Source organism: Solea solea, chromosome 12 (genome assembly GCF_958295425.1).
Source record: "Solea solea chromosome 12, fSolSol10.1, whole genome shotgun sequence".
Classification (NCBI taxonomy): domain Eukaryota; kingdom Metazoa; phylum Chordata; class Actinopteri; order Pleuronectiformes; family Soleidae; genus Solea; species Solea solea.
The window spans coordinates 24,832,229-24,851,888 of NC_081145.1; the positions used below are offsets into that span (position 1 = coordinate 24,832,229).

General features: G+C 42.2%; 2 protein-coding genes across 3 annotated transcripts in view; one reads left to right on the forward strand and one right to left on the reverse strand.

Moving 5' to 3' along the window:
* The first annotated feature begins 359 nt into the window (after positions 1 to 359).
* On the forward strand, positions 360 to 12,508 carry idh2 (isocitrate dehydrogenase (NADP(+)) 2). The gene is made up of 11 exons (XM_058644856.1): positions 360 to 550; positions 6,465 to 6,556; positions 6,919 to 7,084; positions 7,578 to 7,738; positions 7,815 to 7,958; positions 8,634 to 8,770; positions 8,859 to 9,010; positions 9,148 to 9,260; positions 9,539 to 9,636; positions 9,731 to 9,823; positions 12,056 to 12,508. The coding sequence occupies exons 1-11, from the start codon at positions 433 to 435 to the stop codon at positions 12,138 to 12,140; spliced, it is 1,359 nt and encodes a 452-aa protein (XP_058500839.1). The 5' UTR covers positions 360 to 432; the 3' UTR covers positions 12,141 to 12,508.
* A 55-nt stretch (positions 12,509 to 12,563) lies between these two features.
* Positions 12,564 to 19,660, reverse strand: part of znf710a (zinc finger protein 710a) — an 8,242-nt gene continuing 1,145 nt past the window's right edge. Inside the window, exons 2-5 of one of the 2 annotated variants that reach the window (XM_058644855.1) lie at positions 17,065 to 18,558; positions 16,172 to 16,363; positions 15,891 to 16,065; positions 12,564 to 14,342 (exon numbers count right to left, since the gene is read on the reverse strand). In XM_058644855.1, coding sequence (XP_058500838.1) covers positions 14,176 to 14,342; positions 15,891 to 16,065; positions 16,172 to 16,363; positions 17,065 to 18,558 — 2,028 coding nt within the window. In that variant the 3' untranslated portion in view covers positions 12,564 to 14,175. Of the gene's footprint in view, positions 14,346 to 15,890; positions 16,066 to 16,171; positions 16,364 to 17,064; positions 18,559 to 19,660 lie in introns of both variants that reach the window. The other variant, XM_058644853.1, reaches the window with a different exon arrangement.

The window sequence follows — 19,660 nt, forward strand, 5'->3', positions numbered from 1 at the left end:
TGGGAATCCTCCAAAGACACAAACAAGTCATAATTGATTAAGTGTATCCATGGTACATGGTATACATTGATTAAGTGTATACACAAACTGGAAACTCGACAAAAAAGTAACACAAATGTCAACATGAATGAAAAAAAAAAGAGAAATGATCATAATCGGATTCAGGTCTTACGCAGAATAAGAGCCATAACCTGATTAATGTGACCTCATGTGACTCTCGGCTGTAAACTGACTCCATGTGGGAAGCTGCAGACCTGGCAAAGAGCGAGTGCGACTGTGACGTAAGCTCGGCGCGTCCCGCCGGGGAGGAGGGAGAAGGGCGGCGCTGAAACTTGACTATATTGCGGGCTGCTTCAGTACAGCGAGCCCTCTCTTAGCTCCGAGCTTCGTCGAGTGTGTGTACACAGCAGTTGTAATTTGCGCCGCGGAGACATGGCTGGATACCTGAAAGTCATCAGCTCCCTGTCGAGGTCTGCCGCCGCTTTTTCCCGGAGCCCCGCGGTGCTCGCGCCGGCTGCTGCCCACTGCCAGACTTTACAACAAAGAAACTGTGAGTAGAGATGATGTGGGGAACACCGGTGTCCGCCGCGGCGTCATTAAACTGCTACACATGTGCTTAAAATGCCGGTTTGTGTGTGAATAAAATAAAAATGTGTGTTTTATTTGCACAACAAATGTAATATCGCGCCACTGAAACGCTCCAAAGCAGCAGCAGCGGCAGCGGTAGCGTCAAGTCAAGCTAACGCGGCTATGCTAGCATGCTGGGATGCGCTGAGTAGCGTAATGGCCGCAGAGGTTAAACGATGCTGTTCCCCGGTGTCTTTCGAGTAACGGCGAAGAGCAGATAGTAGAGAATGCGATGATGGATGAAGATAAGAACGAGGCGACCGTTATTAACACGCAGAGGAGGAATAACAACAAGAGCGGAGTCAGCAAAAACAAGACTAGCCGAGCCTGAGGAGGCTGAAGACGTGTCTTTTGTCTCGCCTTAGCAAATTAAGGGTGTTTTTTGTCACATAAATGAATGAAACGTCCGCTGTCTGAACACAAACGAGGACATTAATGCGACAGAACGGGTTTATATTCCGTTTCCCGTCGATATAAATAAAGGATTAGTGGATAAAAAAAACATGCAGTAGCGATTTTTTTTTTTTTTTTTAAACGGCTGCATATGAGTCAAAAAAATGAATCATTTGTGTTGGACTTTACTGTCGTTATATTCCACGTCAGCGCGGCTGTGTGAACATAAATCTGTTATCGTCCCAGTCTGCAGACATTAAGTCATTGAGTCGACACTAACTGGGCTGAAAACTTCTGCCAAGGTTAGGCATACGAGACTCCGCTATACAGAGTAATGGCTGCCGCCGTACTGTCCTACATAAAATATGTTCCATCTGGGTTTCATCGCCTCTGCAGCCAAGAACTCAACCGCCATACTCGCGTCTGACGGTTAACTGTAGGACATACTTGTCTTTTGAACCCCTTTTCTTGCCTTTTCTTTTTAATATTATGTTATTAGAGTGGGCACTAGGTTTTTTTATGATTTAAAGTAGGAATGAGATGGATCACGTGTTGAATGCAGTCACTTCTTGACATGTCCTTCATGTTATTAGCTATAAGTTCTAGCAATGCTGGGCAACAATCCAAAAAGTACCTACTGTATATCATGAGTGAGTGAGTTTCTAGCAGATTTGTATGAAGTATCTTAAAGGGATTCTTGAGTAAAAGTACAAGTATTTTATCAGGAAATAACTTTGGTAGAAGTTGAAGTCTATGTGTACTTTATAATAGATGTATACTCAGAATTTGGAGTCAGGATTGAGCCATGGTAGCTCAGTGTTAGGGCGAGTTGTCTTTCAACTGGAAGGCGGTGGGTTGGATTCCTGGCTAGTCGTGTCCTATATGTGTCCTTGAGCAAGACACTTGACCCCAATGTATCAGCGTGTCAATGGGCGAATGCCAAACTGGAGTGTAAAGCAGCTCAGCACTAGAAACTTGCTATGTAAATACAGACCATTACCTACCCTTCTTCTGGTTGTATTTGGTAGTAACAAAGATGGTTGGGGGAAATGTGGTGAAGTAAAAGTTGCTAGAAATACAGATATGTGAAGTGTGTAAAGTACTGTAACATTGAGTATTTGTACTTAAATGTCAAGTTTATATAGTTTTCAGTCCATAAAACAGGTCTAGAACAACAGAAAACTGGTTTCGACCATAATAATTGTGTACTTCTCGGGTCAGTTGAAGGGCAACCCTGACTGATTAAACCAACATGTCATTTCACCAACAGGTATGTGTCAGACTGTTAAAACAAGTGCCTGTATGCAGTAAAACATTAATTACTGCATGGCATTAGTTTAGAATAATCTATAATGTGTATCCTGCTATTAAACTTTCTATGAAAAAACAGGTTCACGGCAAGCCATGAGTGAATCGCCTATAACCTGATATTTAATATCCCACATTTTAGAAACCAGAAAATCAAATATACAGTAGAAGGAAATGCACATCTATGCATTTCCATCCACTGCTGTTAAAGGTCCTGTGTGTGTGAGAATAAGAGACATCTAATGGTGAGATGGCAGATTGTAACAAAAGATGACTCCTCTCCACTCTATCTTTCCCAAGTGTGTACCAGACATGCGCTGTCTTGTTTGTCCATTCAGGCCGTTTCCATAGAAACATGGCAAGATGCCAGACTCCGTTAAGTGAGGTCTCATTCCAAAAGTACAATTAAAAGGCTTATCGTAAGGCTATGATAGAATTTTTGAATCCTTGATAAAAATCACACACTGGATCTCTACACTAACAAATACTGGGAGTTTGTTGTGTGTACCAAACTTTAAAGTCACAGCAGAAGAGGAATAACAAGCGGCATCTTCATGGAGTAAATAAACACCTTTTTATTGTCGTTTCTCATCTATTATTGTGCTAATGTTGGCACCAGCACTTGTGTTTAAAAGGTTAAATGAGGTCTAAAGTGCATGTTCTACAGATGTTTGCAGTTAAACACTAACCCGTGGCATCGATTCCAAGTAATATTGGATGTGTATACTGCTCCAGACATCTAGACAAAATGCTTTAATGTTAGACCAACAGCAAGTTATCAGTGTTTGTTTGTTTGTTTTATTGCAGTCTTAAGCGACTTAATCGTTGTCGGCACCTCTGTGACACAGTTACATGCCCATAAAATTGCATACTGCTTGTAAAATTGGCCAAAATGCTGTTTCTTGGCTGGGGATTTTTAGTGGAGAGAACAAACCCTAACCGTCCCATTGGTCTGCAACCACAGTGCATAAACTCCAAAGCCCCTCATTGGGATCTTTTTATGTCTGAGGTTGAACAGTTCACGAGCAGCTTGGATGTATTTGTTTTGTTTACCTGGAGAAAATCGTCGGTTTAAGACGGCTTTTGACCACCTGTGCTGAAAGTAACCACAGAGGACACGGATCAAAAGGCTGTTCTCATCAACAATGTATTTTTGTGGTGTTAAATTTCCTTTGATCTGACATCCACTGGCGAATTGGCTATATCTTGGTACTTAACCAATAATCTCGCACTCTTATGCTAGTCATGAACACCCTGTACCGCACTTAGGCTGTTTAAAAGTACTGCTGTAATTTGGCAGCAGATGCTTGGTCTTATTGTTAGTTTGCTTCAACTTGCTCTTTAATTATCAAATCATTTCTAAAAATCTTATTGGTTTTAGATTAATTCTTGTAGAACTGGTTGAGTTACAAGTTCAAGAGAGGGGAATTGAACTTGTGCCCCTCTCTTGTGTTCATACTCAAAGCAGGGAATTAAAAAGTGTGATTGTGTATAAAGAGGTATCACATTGTACCTGTTCACAGATATTTTGAACACCTGGTTATAATTGAGGTCAAATCTGTGCAATTTTCCACTCTTGTGTTTAGTACTTTATAAGTACTTTGTCTCTAACAATGCAATAAAGGGACAAATGAAATCCTGCAGACCTGTCCCCATGCACGTACGAATGATGTGGCGAACCGGCCCACGTGACTGTGTTTCACATCATTCCTCAGCTTCCAGTGTGTAAACACTGACGTTATATAACGTTCTCAGTTCCCCCGCCTGCGATAGCAGGGCCCACATTTCGGCAGATTTAGGTTAGACTATTCAGGACAGGAGGTTAATGACTTATCGCTGTTGCACTGTGACTGCAGCAAATCCTCAACTGTCCCAGTAGTAGATATGGACATAATCTTTTACTCAAAACAAATATTCATTTAATTTCCGCTCATTAAGATGACTTTTCTTATCTTGCCTTTGTTTATACAGCTGTGCCAGCTGCAGATGTTAACACCACAAACCACAGGGTCGGTGTCAACATTTCATGTTGTGATCACACACATTTGTTTGCAGTTTCATTCATACTAATTTGGGGGCCTGCCATTGGTTTCACATTCCAGTCATGTACACGTGTTTCAATATGCTTCGCCATTTCAATATAATGTCTATGATAATGGACAGTTTTTGTTCAGATGTCCTTTATGACTTTGTTGGTAAAGTTCAAACTCAAACCTTGAAAAACCCAATTCAATTTGAAATATTTGGCCTTACAGGTGCTTCAAACTGTGTGAAGTAATTTCCAAGTTTGCTTGCTTCCATGCCTCTTTGCTCATCAAGACTGCAGTCATGTGACAGTGAATAACAAAAGAGTGGACAATCACTGTATTTCTGTATTTCCTACGTTTATAGATGACAAAGTTATGTGGAAAAGTCAGCGTGTGGACAAATATCCAAATGTCTTTGATTGTGTAGTGCATGTTTTTTTTGAAAAAGTGACCGCAATAGTTGGAGAATTGGGCAACAGCAGCTAACAATTTGCATTAGTAATTGAACGTTTGGTTGTTCTCAATCGTCTACTTAATAAAAACAGCGCGTTGTTTAAATTGGTCACTATTTGGACATGACAAAATTACGAATTCTCGTAAAGCTTGGTCGATTTTACGCATTCTGTGTTTTACATGCACGTACATGACCGTGATTCTATTTGTACGAATAGGAGGGTCTGCGTCTAGCTGTCTAACTGTCCTTTAGTCTCTCCTACAGTGAAATGACACTTGTGTCGCAGCAGATGTTGATGCAGTTTTTCTTCCTTAAGCGATATAAATCAACATATCGGGGGATCTTGGCCTGGTTTGCCGATATTCAGTAAATCACTTCTCTGGTGATAATGTTTGGGTCTGGCAATTGGGCTGACGGTGTACCGCACCCCTCCTCGCCGTCTTATTGTGTCATTTTATTGTTACAAAGGTCACAACTTTGCAGCAATGTTATTTTCAGCCCTTCATGTGATCACGCGTGAGCTGCTGCAGGGAGCTTGTGTGTCATGTTTGAAGAACAGCGCCGGCTGTTGAGACAGGTGCTAGCTATGTTTAAGAAAACCCCGCTTAGACGACGTGCCCTTACTAACATTCAGAGTTTTGATATTTATTATGTTCACGAAAAAGCCCCGAAACATGAACCCCCCCCCCCCACAGACACACACACACACACACACTGTAGGTTTAGTTTGTGTTAATGGGAAGGCACCGGGGGAGGGCTTTAACTTGGCCGGGATTACTGAGAGTCACTTGATCCTTGGCACCTCCCCCTGTACTTTTCTATTCACTGCAAAGATCTTGCTGAAGAACAAGCACACTATGCTGAGAGAGAGAGTATTTACTAATGATTAGAGACACCAATCTATGTTGATGCATTTTGGAAGCAAAGACAGGAAAGCATTTTCATAGCCTAAGGGAACGTTTGCTGTGTTTATAAAAATACCAACTTGGATGCATAGTAATGCGTTTAAAAATAAACGCGAATGCCCGTTGCTAATGGATATGTTTCAGACTAAAACTTTTCCTGCTCATTAACAGTAGTTTATTAATCATCAAACGTGTGTCCATAAACTTTGTTAATTGCAGATTTGCCCAAAGTAACTTGGAGTTAGTGATAATTAGTGTGAGAGAGGGGGATAATTAGAGTTGCAGCTACCGAATAAAGGTGTTTTGTTCAGACTTCTTGGCAACAGGTTGTAAAGCAGTGTTGGCAGCAGGTGCTCTTTTTGTTTGTATCACATGCATGGACACAATTTCTCAGAAGGGCTGTATTTCCTGACTGCCCAGCTGCAAAAACATAAATATAAATGTGTTAAATATTGGTAGCTGTGAGAAAACCCAAAGCTGAAGACCAAGTGCGAAGCTAAGTACAATGGTTTAAATCAGTAGTCCGAATATAATAGAAGTGAATTCATGCTGCAGACTTGTATTGTGCCCAGATAAAAGGAAACACTTCCCGTCTTCTGTTATCAGGCAATCTGCACCTTGCGTCTCAGAGTCTGTAGTCCTTTCAGTTTTAATGTTAATATATGACTGTTCCTAATACAGATCAACATTTCTATGTGGATTAAAATGTCTCTCTGTGCATTAACCCTTGTGCTCGTGTGTGACTGACAGATGCCGACAAACGCATCAAAGTGTCCCAGCCGGTGGTGGAGATGGACGGAGACGAGATGACCAGGATCATCTGGGAGTTCATCAAAGAGAAGGTGACAAAGACTCTGACGGAGGAACTTTTTTTATTGGAATTAGTTGTATTTGTATTCAGCACTTATCTGCAACTGCCTCTGAGCAAGTCACAGATAAAATATGTCACAAACACCTTAATGTTGAAGATAATGAATGAACGGTTTGGGGGAGGGGCCTCTCTGATATTACAGTCAGTCACTCGCTGATATCCCCCAGGCCAGAACAGATGGTGTGTTTGCTTGTGTGGAAAAATGAGATAAAATTCCAGTTCTGCTCATGTCATTTGAGGTGCATTAGCTTGTTAACATCCCAGGAATGCATCGCTTTAGGTTTTTAGACTGAAATGAGTTTTACAAATTCTTGATTTGTCTGTGTTCCTCAGCTCATCCTTTCCAACGTGGACGTCGAGCTGAAGTACTACGACCTGGGCCTGCCGTACCGCGACCAGACCGACGACCAGGTCACCATCGATTCCGCGCTGGCCACCAAGAAGTACCACGTGGCGGTAAAGTGTGCCACCATCACGCCCGACGAAGAGCGAGTGGAAGGTCAGCAAATGCGTGTTTTATTTCACACCGCTGCCAGTCAGCGTTTTGTACATACGGGCGAGTTTAGTTGAACTTTGATAAAGCCATAATTCAGAGTCCAATCACAAGATTAGATAATCATTTATCAGTCTCTGAATGTCCCAATTACTCCGTGTGGATTGTGGAGCTCTTTTCTCTCTCGACACCACCTCAAATGGACGATTTAGAGAGACCGAGCTGACTTTTTCTAATCAGATGCCGCTCACAACAGCAGACCACTCCAAAGAAAATGGCTGATGGCAGCACGGAGTTGTAAAAGCTCTTTCCTGCACTCAAAAACAATAACTCAGTCTCGGGTAGAAGATACCGTTCGCCTTGGTCCTTTTTCAGAAGTGCAGAAGTAATCAGTCATCTCCAGTTTATTATAAAGATTTGTCTTCATGGTGAAAACTGCACCGCTTAAAAAGCAGAATTTAAAGTGATCATAATTACTTATGCTTTTTTTCATACTCAGAGTTTAGCCTGAAGAAGATGTGGAAAAGCCCAAATGGAACCATCAGGAACATCCTGGGCGGCACCGTCTTCCGCGAGCCAATCATCTGCAAGAACATTCCCAGGCTTGTACCCGGCTGGACGCAGCCCATCACCATTGGCAGACATGCCTTTGGCGACCAAGTGAGACTCCTATAACGTTAAGGTTGCAGTTTTCATGTGTCGACTTTAAATGACATTGCGTGTTTCTTTTCTACAGTACAGAGCCACAGACTTTGTTGTGGACCAGCCCGGCAAATTCAAGATGATCTTCTCACCTGCTGATGGCAGCGCAGGCAAGGAGTGGGAGGTGTATGACTTCCCCGCTGGTGGCTGTGGAATGGGCATGTACAACACAGATGAGGTGAGTGTGTGAACAACCGTGTCGTTGGCTCCTACCTATAGTGCAGTAGTTGTTAAAAACCAAACCAAAATGATTCAGTTTTAATGACTCCCTTTGTCATATAGAGCAAAGAAACTGGAAAATATTCTCATTTAAGAAGCTAAAAAAATCAGAAAACTTGTTTTAATTATCGGGGGAAAAAACACTCAAACCTATGAATTGATTATCAAAATAACTGAATTAATGGTGCAGCCCTAATTTTAATCAAATGTGACCATAAGAAATTATTTGTATCACATAAAGACAAATTATTAGTACCATTTAGCGCTTTAAAAGTCATCCAAAGTCAAAAAAAACTACAAAAGCTCTGTTTGCTAATACATTTCTTCATGGTTAGGCTTCAGAAAGACTTTCAGGCCTTTTCTTTTTATGTGTTGCTTTAAGGATTTCTATAAATATGTCAGCTGTTCCTAATTTCACTGAGTTTAAACTCATTTTGTAAAAATACAAACGACGGTGGCTGCAGTAGAATTCTCTCTGTTCCTGCTGTGCTACTGGTTTGTTTGCCTCCGACAGTCACGGCAGCCCAGAGGTCGCAGTAGATGACATAGAACTTGTCAAAGAGGGAAGGTTGTTGACCTCTATACTGCTGATAAAACTCATGAATTGTTTGTGTTGTGTTTTTTTTTCCGGCAGTCTATTTCAGGCTTTGCACACAGCTGCTTCCAGTATGCCATCGGTAAGAAGTGGCCGCTGTACTTGAGCACAAAGAACACCATTCTTAAAGCCTACGACGGCAGATTTAAGGACATTTTCCAGGACATCTATGAGAAGTGAGTAACATTTGCCTTGTTTGCGATTTGTTTTTGTTTTAGTTTTTTGTGTGTTACTCAAGTTTTTTCCCCCCCATGTTTTCTACAGGAACTACAAGCCTCAATTTGACAAACTGAAGATCTGGTACGAGCACAGGCTCATCGATGACATGGTCGCCCAGGTGCTCAAGTCCTCTGGAGCCTTTGTGTGGGCTTGCAAGAACTACGACGGAGACGTTCAGTCTGATATCCTCGCACAGGGTGAGATGCTGTGTTTTCTAAAGAAATGCTAGTTTTTTTTTTAAGGAAATTGAAACCTGTAAGACCCTTGGCAGTTGTTGTTGTTTTTGATCTCTTGTGGGTTGATGTTGAGCAAGCATTTGTATTTCCTCTTTTAGGATTTGGCTCTCTGGGGCTGATGACATCAGTTCTCGTGTGCCCCGACGGCAAGACCATCGAGGCCGAGGCCGCCCACGGCACAGTGACCAGGCACTTCCGCGAGCACCAGAAGGTCAGTGACTTTGTTGTGTTTGTACTTGTAGTTCAGCTGCTTGAGTAAGTCTGAGTTTTCAGTAGTTGCTTGAGCCCAGTCGCCTACAGCTCACTGCTGTAGATGACCTGGATGACTGAGAACCTCCACAGACTATTTTTGAAGTGATACTGCCATCATGTGGTGAAAATGAAGAATAACACGTGTGCCCACATGGCTATGACTAGTATAGAGTGTAGGATTCATTATAATCGGAAAGGAAATAAAAAAGGCTAACACTATCTATATTTTTTTATTAGGGAAGGCCGACTAGCACCAACCCCATCGCCAGCATTTTCGCCTGGACCCGAGGCCTGGAGCATCGCGGCAAACTCGACGGCAATCCTGACCTCATCAAGTAAGACGAGTCTAATGTCATAAAATGACAAACTCTGTGACGCTTTGAAACATGCATTTACTTAATGTGTGTGTGTGTGTGTGTTGTCCCGCAGGTTTTCCCAGACGCTGGAGAGAGTGTGTGTAGAGACGGTCGAGAGCGGCACAATGACCAAGGATCTGGCCGGCTGCATCCACGGCCTGCCCAAGTAAGTTCAGTCCTCAGTTAATACTAGTGATTCTCTCACTGACACAGCACCTAAGTGTAGAATCAGCAGCTATTTCATTAGATCAGAGGTGTTAAACTCATCTGATCTGGTCAAAAGAGGGCCAGAGTCAATAAAGTGTGAAAACACAACGGTTCAGTCGCATGTGAGCTACAAACTTCTCCCACAATAATCCATCATGATGTTACAATAAAGATATTCATGATGATATTTCACAGAATTTCAATGTGAAAGTGCTTGTTCTGATATGGAACGATGTGTACTTTTAAATGTGACACATTTATGATGCAAAATAAATCTATGAATATCAGAAACTGAAAAAATAAATCTATAGTTAAGTCAATAACATGGACAACTGTAATTGTAGCTGTAGGCTTTTATATTCATGTTATTAATAATGTAATTTAAGGTTGACGACAATAGATTAAATTATGTGATAATAACAACCAGATGTGTTATTATTATTACTATTGTTATTGTTATTACTATTAGGAAAAATAGTGCTAGCAAACATTCAGTATTAAATTGTGTTTAAACACGTGATATTAAGTGGTGGTTTGACACTACTGAATTAGATAGACCCAGGTTTTCACCACTGTTTCTTTATCTCGGGGTGGTTAATTTTTGGTTTGCACAAAGTCATAACTCATTTTTTGATGTCTAATGTTTGAAAATCACCGCTGAGATATGTTTACTTGTAAGAAACGACATGTTCATCAGCCACAACATGCATGTAAATATTTATTCAGTAATTTAATTTCAAACAAAAAAAATTTAAAAATGCAAATGTGAACACACCTATAGTTTCATCTTAGATTAAGAATCTTTTAAGAGATTTTAATAAGCTTCTTCTTGTCATTTGTAATTTACAATGTGTTCTGAAGGTCAGGAAAACTATTTTTGGGGGGATATTTAAAAAAAAAAAAAAAAAAAGTTTTGAGTGGATCTTTAAATGTGTCAATAACACAAACATTAGTTGCAGGCTCTAATTTAAAGAACGTGTTTATTAAGCCCATGGTGCGTGTTTATGTTTTGAAACGCCAGAAATGTATTGTTTGCATTTACCTGCAAATCCTTTCATTGAACATCACGAGAAACACTTGAATCAGACAAACTCTGATGTAAGACGTGGACTCAGTATCATTCTCGAAACAAAACCGTTGTTTTCTTTGACGTCTGAGCAGATTTTCTTAATTAACCAACGTCATAGATGTTTGGTCCGAGAGGAGAGTTTGTTTATCCGAATCTCAGAGATTTAATTTCTTTCATTATAACGGAATATTACACCTGCATTTTTGTGGTGATTTCTTATTAAAACCAACAAATGCACAAAAATGAAGAACAAACTGCAGCAGTGTTGCCTGACCGTACGTCTAGATCCAGGTACTGAATTCAAATTGTTATTTAAAACATTCACTGGATGGTGGGATGGCCCCAAGTGTAATGTAATATTCACTGGATCAAATTTTAGTTGCACTTGCACGTTTAATTTTATCCATTAAGATGTTTTTTGTTGAACTCTCTGTTCTTCGGACACTAGATTCAGTTAATGTTCAGGATCTGTCTTATTTTAACTTTGTTAAATACAAATTTGAAAAAAAATGTGGCAAATTTTAAAAGCTGTATAATATCCTTGTTTTAGAATATGGTGTAGTTGATACTAGAGCTGCAACTAACGATTATTTTCATAATCATTTGGTCCATAAAATGTCAGAAAACGTTGAAAAATGATGTTCTCAAATGTCTTGTTTTTGTCCGCAAACCAAAATGATTCAGTTTTTATTGATTTCTTTGTCATAATGGAGCAAAGAAACCAGAGAATATTCACATTTAAGAAGCCAAAACAATCAGAAATCTTGTTTTAAGCCTCAAGCCGATTAATCGATCAAAATAGTTGATGATTCATTCAGTAATCGATTAATCGAGTCATTGTTGCAGCTCTAGTTGATACTCTATGGTGTTGTGGGTTAATGCTTTTTTTGTTTTTAAATCGGATCACACAATAAATATTGAATTGAAGAAAAATCGAATTGCAATGTCACAAGATATTTTCCCAAAACTGTTCATTAATTTATATTTATATGATAATAATTATTTTTTAAACTTTAACCAGCAAAATGGACGAATGCTCTAAAGATATGGATGTTTTTATTTTGATGTGTTCTAACGTGTCGTATTGAATCGCCTCCCGTCTTTCTCTCTTGCCTTTCTCAGTGTCAAGCTGAACGAGCATTACGTCAATACGACAGACTTCCTCGACGCCATCAAGACAAACCTGGACAAAGCCCTCGGCAAGTGAAGGACTTAAAAAGAACAGAGTTAACCTGGAGACGGCGTGTGTGTGTCTCTCCTGTGTTTTTGTACCTCATTTTTAACTTAAAAAAAAAACAAAAAACAAAAGGTCAATGAATCCACTCGCCTTTCATCTGAAGGAAAAAAGAAAAGAAATAGTACTATTTATAGGAGGATGTAGAGTTGTGTTTAGGTTAGTGTAAAATGGTCGAGATGTCGTGTCAGCTGATGCCTCCCTCACAATCTGTCTCCTTATGTGCAAGGTTTTATTTTTGTAATGTGAAATACTGTATTCAGTTACTGTGTAAATGCCTTGGGCAGGACTGAAGCCTGTGTCAAACACACTCACCAATAAATCCCTTGTTTGACCCATTATTTCTGGGTTGTTTTTTTTTTTTGTCCTTTTCAAACAAACAAAAAACTCAGGCACTTTGTTAACGGTAAATAAATGTATTATTTTACAGTATTGTCTGGTACACAACATTGTACGTACAATTCTATCCACAGTATCTCCACACTAATGTCTAAATACAGAAAGTCATACAAGCCGGAACTCTTTTTTCCCCCCTTAACAAAAATTAGCATTTCTTCTTTCTTTTTTTTTATTTAAATGTGTTTTATATCAACACCGTAAATGATGGATACCTTGTTTGCACTTTTACAAGTTTTGGAAAAAGCTAAGCGCTGGGGAAGCTGAATAGATTTGGGCATTTCCCCCCCAAAATCATTTTCCGCGAGGTCCGTGGCCCTGTCACATGTTGGGAGGTTGTCGTCCATCACTTGAGACCAGTGTACAGCGTGATGGATGGCACGTTCTCGCAGACACATCGGGCACTTAATATTTCTGTTTTTTGGGACAATTCTCGCTGAGAGTCGTCCGTTGAGAAGAAGAAGGGGGGGAAAAAAAGAAGCTACAATGTGAATGCTGCAGTCTTGTCTCGTAAAGGCCTGGATGCAGGGGTTGGGGTTGGGGGGGGGGGGGGGATGGCAAGGGGGCGTCGATTGAGAGAGCTGTACCATATAGTTCCTCTCTTGGTTGTAATCTTTTAAAGAGATCTACAGATGAGTGGGAGGGGGAAAACCTGAATGTAATTTCACGAGTTCTTCAACCGGGCGCCAAGAAATCCAATGTCCCAGCTCTACACAGCATCGAGGAGGAGACTGACGTTTCCTGGAGCTGCTACATTTGATCCAATTCTTTGGTGAATAAGGGATTTGACCATTAATAACCCAAAATAAAAATGGGGCAAAGTGTTTCAATTTTCTTTTCTTTAGTATCTTAAAACATTCCACAGAAACAAATACATTCATTAGACTAGAGATCGATACAGGGTGATGCTTTGCGTTCAAAGCAGAAACCTAGAAAGGTAGACACAGTGGTCCTGAATCGCAGTACCAGCCGACGCACAAGAGGACTGATACATTCTTTACATTAATATACAGTAAAGGACACGGATTGACAAATCCAATGGAGTCCAGGTCGTTTCTCAGACCCGCTACAGTATATAAATCAAAGTAAGCCCGTCAGCCTCGGCTGAGGACTTGAAAAGCTTTGGCAGGCGAAAACGGGAGTGACTCGCTGAAATCGTCACATTTTAGATCACACCCGCAGTCTGAATGAGTTAAGTGCACTATAATAACATTCTATAGCTAAAAAAAAAAAAAAATGTGCTTGTCCAATTTAGGCTCAGATGACGTTCTGGTATATAAGCAACTAACAACATATATGTATTTATATAGATTTTCCTTTTCTATTTTAAGTCCCACATTTGCTCAAATATAATCTTTGTAGTCAGTAGATTTGCAGAGTCTTTTTCGAGATGAAAAAAATGTGCAGGTAAAAAGTATACATTTTTCAAATTTTGGTAGCGTTACAAGCTATTCCAGTGCATATGGATGTGCGGTTTGCTGGGCTCCTTTCGTGCCCATGAAGAACAACAAAAGCACAATGCCTTTTAACAGCAAAATTACAAAAACAGAAAAAAATGAAGAAAATGTTCATTAGTTCACACGTCTGTTCAGTTTGTGTTCACTTTAATAATTCATGCCGTGCTGAAACGCCCTGCACCCTTCCCATAGGTGCTGTAATATTCCATTTGAGTTAGTTTAGCAATGTCTGGCGTGTTGTTGTTGTTGGCGCGGTTCTCTCGCTCGCTGAATTCAAAGCTCTCCTCTTCGTAGTCCTCTTGTCCCTCTGTGTCTTGGGGGGCTTCTGAAGAAGAATGAGGAAAAACAAAGGCACAAATATGATCCCGCGCTGTCCTCAAACACACACACACACACGGAAAGACACAAGGCCTCGCTAAGGGCAACCAGTTGATCGCGCCTCCTCCTCCTCATCCTCCTCCTCCTCCTCAATATCATTCCTCACTGATAGACAAGCATGTCTAATCCAGGCACTTCTAAATTTACTAAACACACAGGGAGGCAGGAGACATCAAAACACTTGGCCACTAGCTTACACTCGCACGCTGAGTCAAAGTACATTAGCGACAATGACGTGACACGAAACCTCCCTGGGAAATTTGCCACGCACAACCCGACTTGTCATCGAGGATTTGCGTCCATCGCGGTGGTCCACTGTGTCACATTCAGGAGAGTTTATTGGCACAAATGGAATGGTTGTTTGTATAAGCATAGAAGTGTTTCAAAGGGGGCAGCCGCCATGTTTCTACAGCAGCCTGAATTGACAAAATAACCTGTTGGCTGCCACTCACGTCAAATGTAAATACAGCCAGAGATTTTCACTGATAATTGCACTTGGTTTAGCATTAAGTCAGTCATACACATAGTACTGTTTTGGTTTTTATCCATGGACATGTTGCTGAGCTGCTTGTGTAGAGCTAAATGCTATGTAGAGCTAATGTTGTGATGCTAACAGTCAGTAAGTTTGCGCGCAAAGTTTCATGAGCTACGGTCGTAGTCCGACTAAGACAACTTGCAGAGTCCGAGTACACATGTGGAGGAGAACATTGATTTATTGGCTGATCTAAATCTTATACTTTATTAATTCCCTTAGGGAAATTATTTCTCTGAATTTGACCCATCCTAGAATTAGGAGCAGTGGGCTGCCACACTGAGTAGTGCCCCGGGGAGCAATGGGGGTTGGGTACCTTGCTACCAGCTACCTTTTGACCTGGTCGGGACCCTGTGACCCTCCGGTTACAAGCCAAGTTCCCTGTCCACTTGTCCACGGGCTGTGTACACTAGTACACACTACTGCACACTAAATCAATTTCCAGTTGACCTTTACGTCACAAAAAAACAAACCGCGAGATGGACGGTGAGATGGGTTGTGAGATGGATTGTGCTGTGGTTCTGTGTGTTTCATACCTGCCGTACATGATAATTGTGACACAAATTTGACCGGGAAAGGCTCTTGTGGTTGCCGTGTTGTCACCGTTTGATTTCCGGCGAACAGTACTGCAGTTTATACTTAATCTCCTTCTACTGCCGGGGAGGGAATTTTGGTGCATGTGCAGAAGTTTGATTCCAGTCCGACTAAGCGTATACATGCAGGAGTCATCAGAATATGAATCACATTATCCAGGTATATTAGTCCAAATATGACTAGCTTGATTTTAGTCAGACTAACGTGTTTCCATGAAATTAAGAAAACTGAATTATTGTAAAAACTAAAATTGGACTTCTAACATGCTCGTAAACACAGTGAATGATAAGGTTCTTCTCTGACTTCTGATGTAAACAGAAATGCACCATTACGACAAAAAAGGAAAAAGAACAACAAGCTATTCACCTTGCCCGTCTATGGAGGTGTCCATTATTCCGTGTTTGACCTTCATGTGTCGACTGAGGTTGCCCTTCAGGTTGAACTTGCTGGTGCAGTAAGGGCACTTGAAGGGCTTGCTGCCGGCGTGGAGATGCATGTGTCCGAGGAGGTTGTACATTCTGTTGAACGACTTTCCGCACACCTGTGGAACAAGAGCGCAGTTGTTACAGTTACGTTACAATGGCGGGCGGGTCTTGTTTTGACTTGATGTAAAAAAAAATAATAATAAATCCACTTGTTCCACTCACCTTGCATTTGAAAGGCTTGACCGGCAGATGGACAATCATATGCGTTTTAAGGGTTTGCTTCTGGACAAAGGTCTTGAAGCAGACATGGCACTGGAAGGGCCTCACACTGGCGTGGATTAACATGTGTCTCTTCAGGTTGGCAGACAGCGTGAACTCCCTGGCACAGACGTCACACTTGAATTCCTTCATACCCTGTGGAGAGATTAAGATATGTTTAATGGCCTTACTTAATTTTAATTTGAGTAAACATATGGTTTAGAGGGAAATTAAGGAGGAGGAGGAACCGCAGAAGGGGCTGGCGTGTGCGCATATGGACAGTCTAGCTTTTGATCTACCTCATGTAGATTACATGAGCCTCCCTCTAAGTGTTGAAAGCTGGAGAGGAAAAAGTCTAGTAAAAGAAAGTTTCATTCATGTTCCATTATTTATTTACCTTTTATATGACTTTAATATTCCACAGAAACAAATGCCTTAAATACATTTTTGTTCCTGTGGAATAAAGCAAACTATAAAATGAAATGAAGAGAGAGAGACCACAGCGATTCAACAAAGGAACTAGCTCTGCAGATGACACGACACAAAAAAAACAAAAGTGTGGGTTGAGTCACACATACAAAAAGAACTCCGGGCCTTTGATGGCCTTGTTTACAAAAGCAAAAAGCCAAAAGAAGGCCGTGATCCACGGGCCCAATATTACCCTTTTTATTTTCTGTGAGAATTCAAACTGAACTACCCCTACTTTCCTAAATCACTTGTATCTTTTATTTTCTATTTTTAAATTAAAGTTGTGTGATGTTCTATGGCTACATGAGACCTGTCCACTCTTGATCGGTAGACAAAGGCACATATTTGGGTTTTACTACCTTTAGTGCGAGGGCGTGCGCTGCCTGTACCTTGTGAGTTAGAGCATGTTGTCGGAGATGGTGGACCTGGACGAATTCCATGCCACACTCGGGGCAAACGTATGGCCGCACGTTTTGGTGCTTCATCAGGTGGTTCTGCAGCTGGCTGCGGTAGGCGAAGGACTTATGGCACTCTGTGCACTGGTACGTGGTGGGGCCCTGGTGGCTGGTAAGGTGCCGTTTCAGGTGTGCGTAGGTTGGGAACTCCAGACCACACTGTGTGCAGACATGGCACTGACCGTTCTCGTGTTTGTTCTCATGCGTCCGCAGCTCACTGGGGTAGGCAAAGCCTCGGCCGCAGAAACGACAGCTGTAGGGCTTCACGTCTGAATGCTGCAGCATGTGCCTCTTCAGGTGACTGGTCTGCGTAAAGGCTTTCTCACAAACAGTGCACTTGTGCGGCCTGGTTCCCTGGTGGGTGAGCAGGTGGGTCTGGAGATGGCTCGGCTGCTTGAATAGCTTTCCACAGTGTAGACATTCATGAGGCTTTATTCCATTATGGCCCAGGATATGAGTCACAAGGTTGTATTTGGATGTGTACGACTTCTCACACATGCGGCACTTCCAGCGTTTCAAACCCTCGCCCACATCCACGCAGTAGGACTCGTCGATCTGTACGTTGATGTCCAGCCGGTCGATCTGCATCCGCCTGGCGAGACCCTCCGGGTCAGACCACAACATGGCCTGGCCGTTCTCCTCATACTCTCCTGGCAGTGACATGTCAGCAGCCTCATACCCTGCCTCATTAGGTTCATAATAGCGATTCTCTAGAGGACTCCCATTCTCTCCAGTGGTCTTGAGGTTTAGTGCTTCCTCCTCTTCTTCCTCTGCCACTGGCCCCTCCTCTTCTTTCCTCTCTCTGTCTCGACCAGTGTTGTCTTCTCCTTCCTGTTCTGGTTGTCCGTCTGTTTTTGGCCCGGGTGTATCTCTCACACATGAGACACAGTTTCCACAGGCCTGCTCCTCTTTCAGAGACCTTTTTTGGGTAACTGGATCGTCTGATTTTCCAGGACTATGCCTGCTGTTAATGTGAGTGCAGGAAGGAGGGGAGTCAGACTCAAGCCTTTCACCTTTAACTTGAGCCTGTAGACTTGTTGCTTTCTGATGGGGAGTCTGTAACTCGTCATCGTTCCTGGGCCTTTTGTTCCTTCCACGGGGCCCCGGTCGTCGTCTTTCGCTGCAGTGGGGCTGGGGCTCCGGCTCCTCAGCCGGCTCAGGCAGGTAGTCTCCATTGGCTCCTATCAGCTGGTCAGCATACTCGTACTCCATTGCCTCGGGGGGCGGAGGGGGACACTCCCTGGTCTCCCCAGTGTAAAAGCCGTTCGGGGCAATTGTGGCCCCAAATATTTCATTCTGGGAGATGAGACCAAGCACAGCTGCCTGAGCCAGAGATAGCACCACCACAGGCTCGGTCTGTGTGCCCACATCCACTTGGCTCTCAGTCATCTTAGGGTAGGTTCGCACCAAGCGGCTGCTCTCCTCCTCCTGGAAGAAAACATGCGACATTAAGTTAGAAAAAAAAAAAGGAACTAGGATCAATAATAATTCTTTTTCTTTAATTATTGTTCTGATGTTACAAAAACTCTGTTGTGCGACCCCATTTTCCTATGGTAGATTCATAATATTGGTGTCATTCATAACTACCATCATTATAGCAAATAAAAGGTTTTGTGCGGCCACAACATTGAAGTAACCGTGTTATTTAGTTAGGGTAAATTCAGTGTCCCTGCCTGACACCAGCGTCTACACAATCGTCTTTCCTAGGCCTTCAAGCATAGTGTTTTTCCCTCTCTGTGAGAGCCGCTGCACTCGGACTACGCCTTGTTTCTTCGCTCTGGATCCACACAACATTAGATTGAGATGATAAGGCAGATCTGTGCTAGCACCCTGCTCCCTTCCTTCCTTGACAGGCTTTGGAATAATAAAGGACACAACAAGGGGATGCAGGTTCCAGCCAGGAAGTAGACTTCCGTGGACTGTCCTCTGCACTTCCTGCGGGGTCCCGGGTGCAGCGTGGCTGACCAAAGTCGGCTCATCACTGAAGCTATCTGTCCCATTCATGAAGGGAAAAGCTAAGTGCCTCGGCTCTCTGCGCTCAAGAAACTCTTGACTTCATAACGCCTGCCACACTGGGCTTCCTTAAAAAGATGATATATGCCGGCAGCCAGTCTCATATCCATAACAGCTCATTCTGTATTCTAGACAGATGCATATGACTCGCTAATGCAATTGTACGGTTCAGAAGTGTTTGGGTCCCACATGCACATGTTTACGCTCCTGCCTGTAAGAAAAAAGGGGTGTGTGTGTGTGGGGGGGGGGGGGGACAGTGAAAAAAACGGAACAGTGAAACTTTGAGGAAGAATATCGTAGTGTGGCCAAACTGGCTCTGTGTGTGGTAAAGCAGAAGTGAGTATTGCAGGCCACTGGGTTTCAGGTTTGTTTTCTCAGCGTGAATCTTGACAAGAAGAAAAATGTATAGAAAGAAGCTCTGACCCGTGGTTTCCTTTCAGACCAGTCTTCAGTCTGTGCCATACAAGCAAGAACTGCTTCTCTTTTCTGACAGAGTACAAAGGCAAAAAGAAAGAGT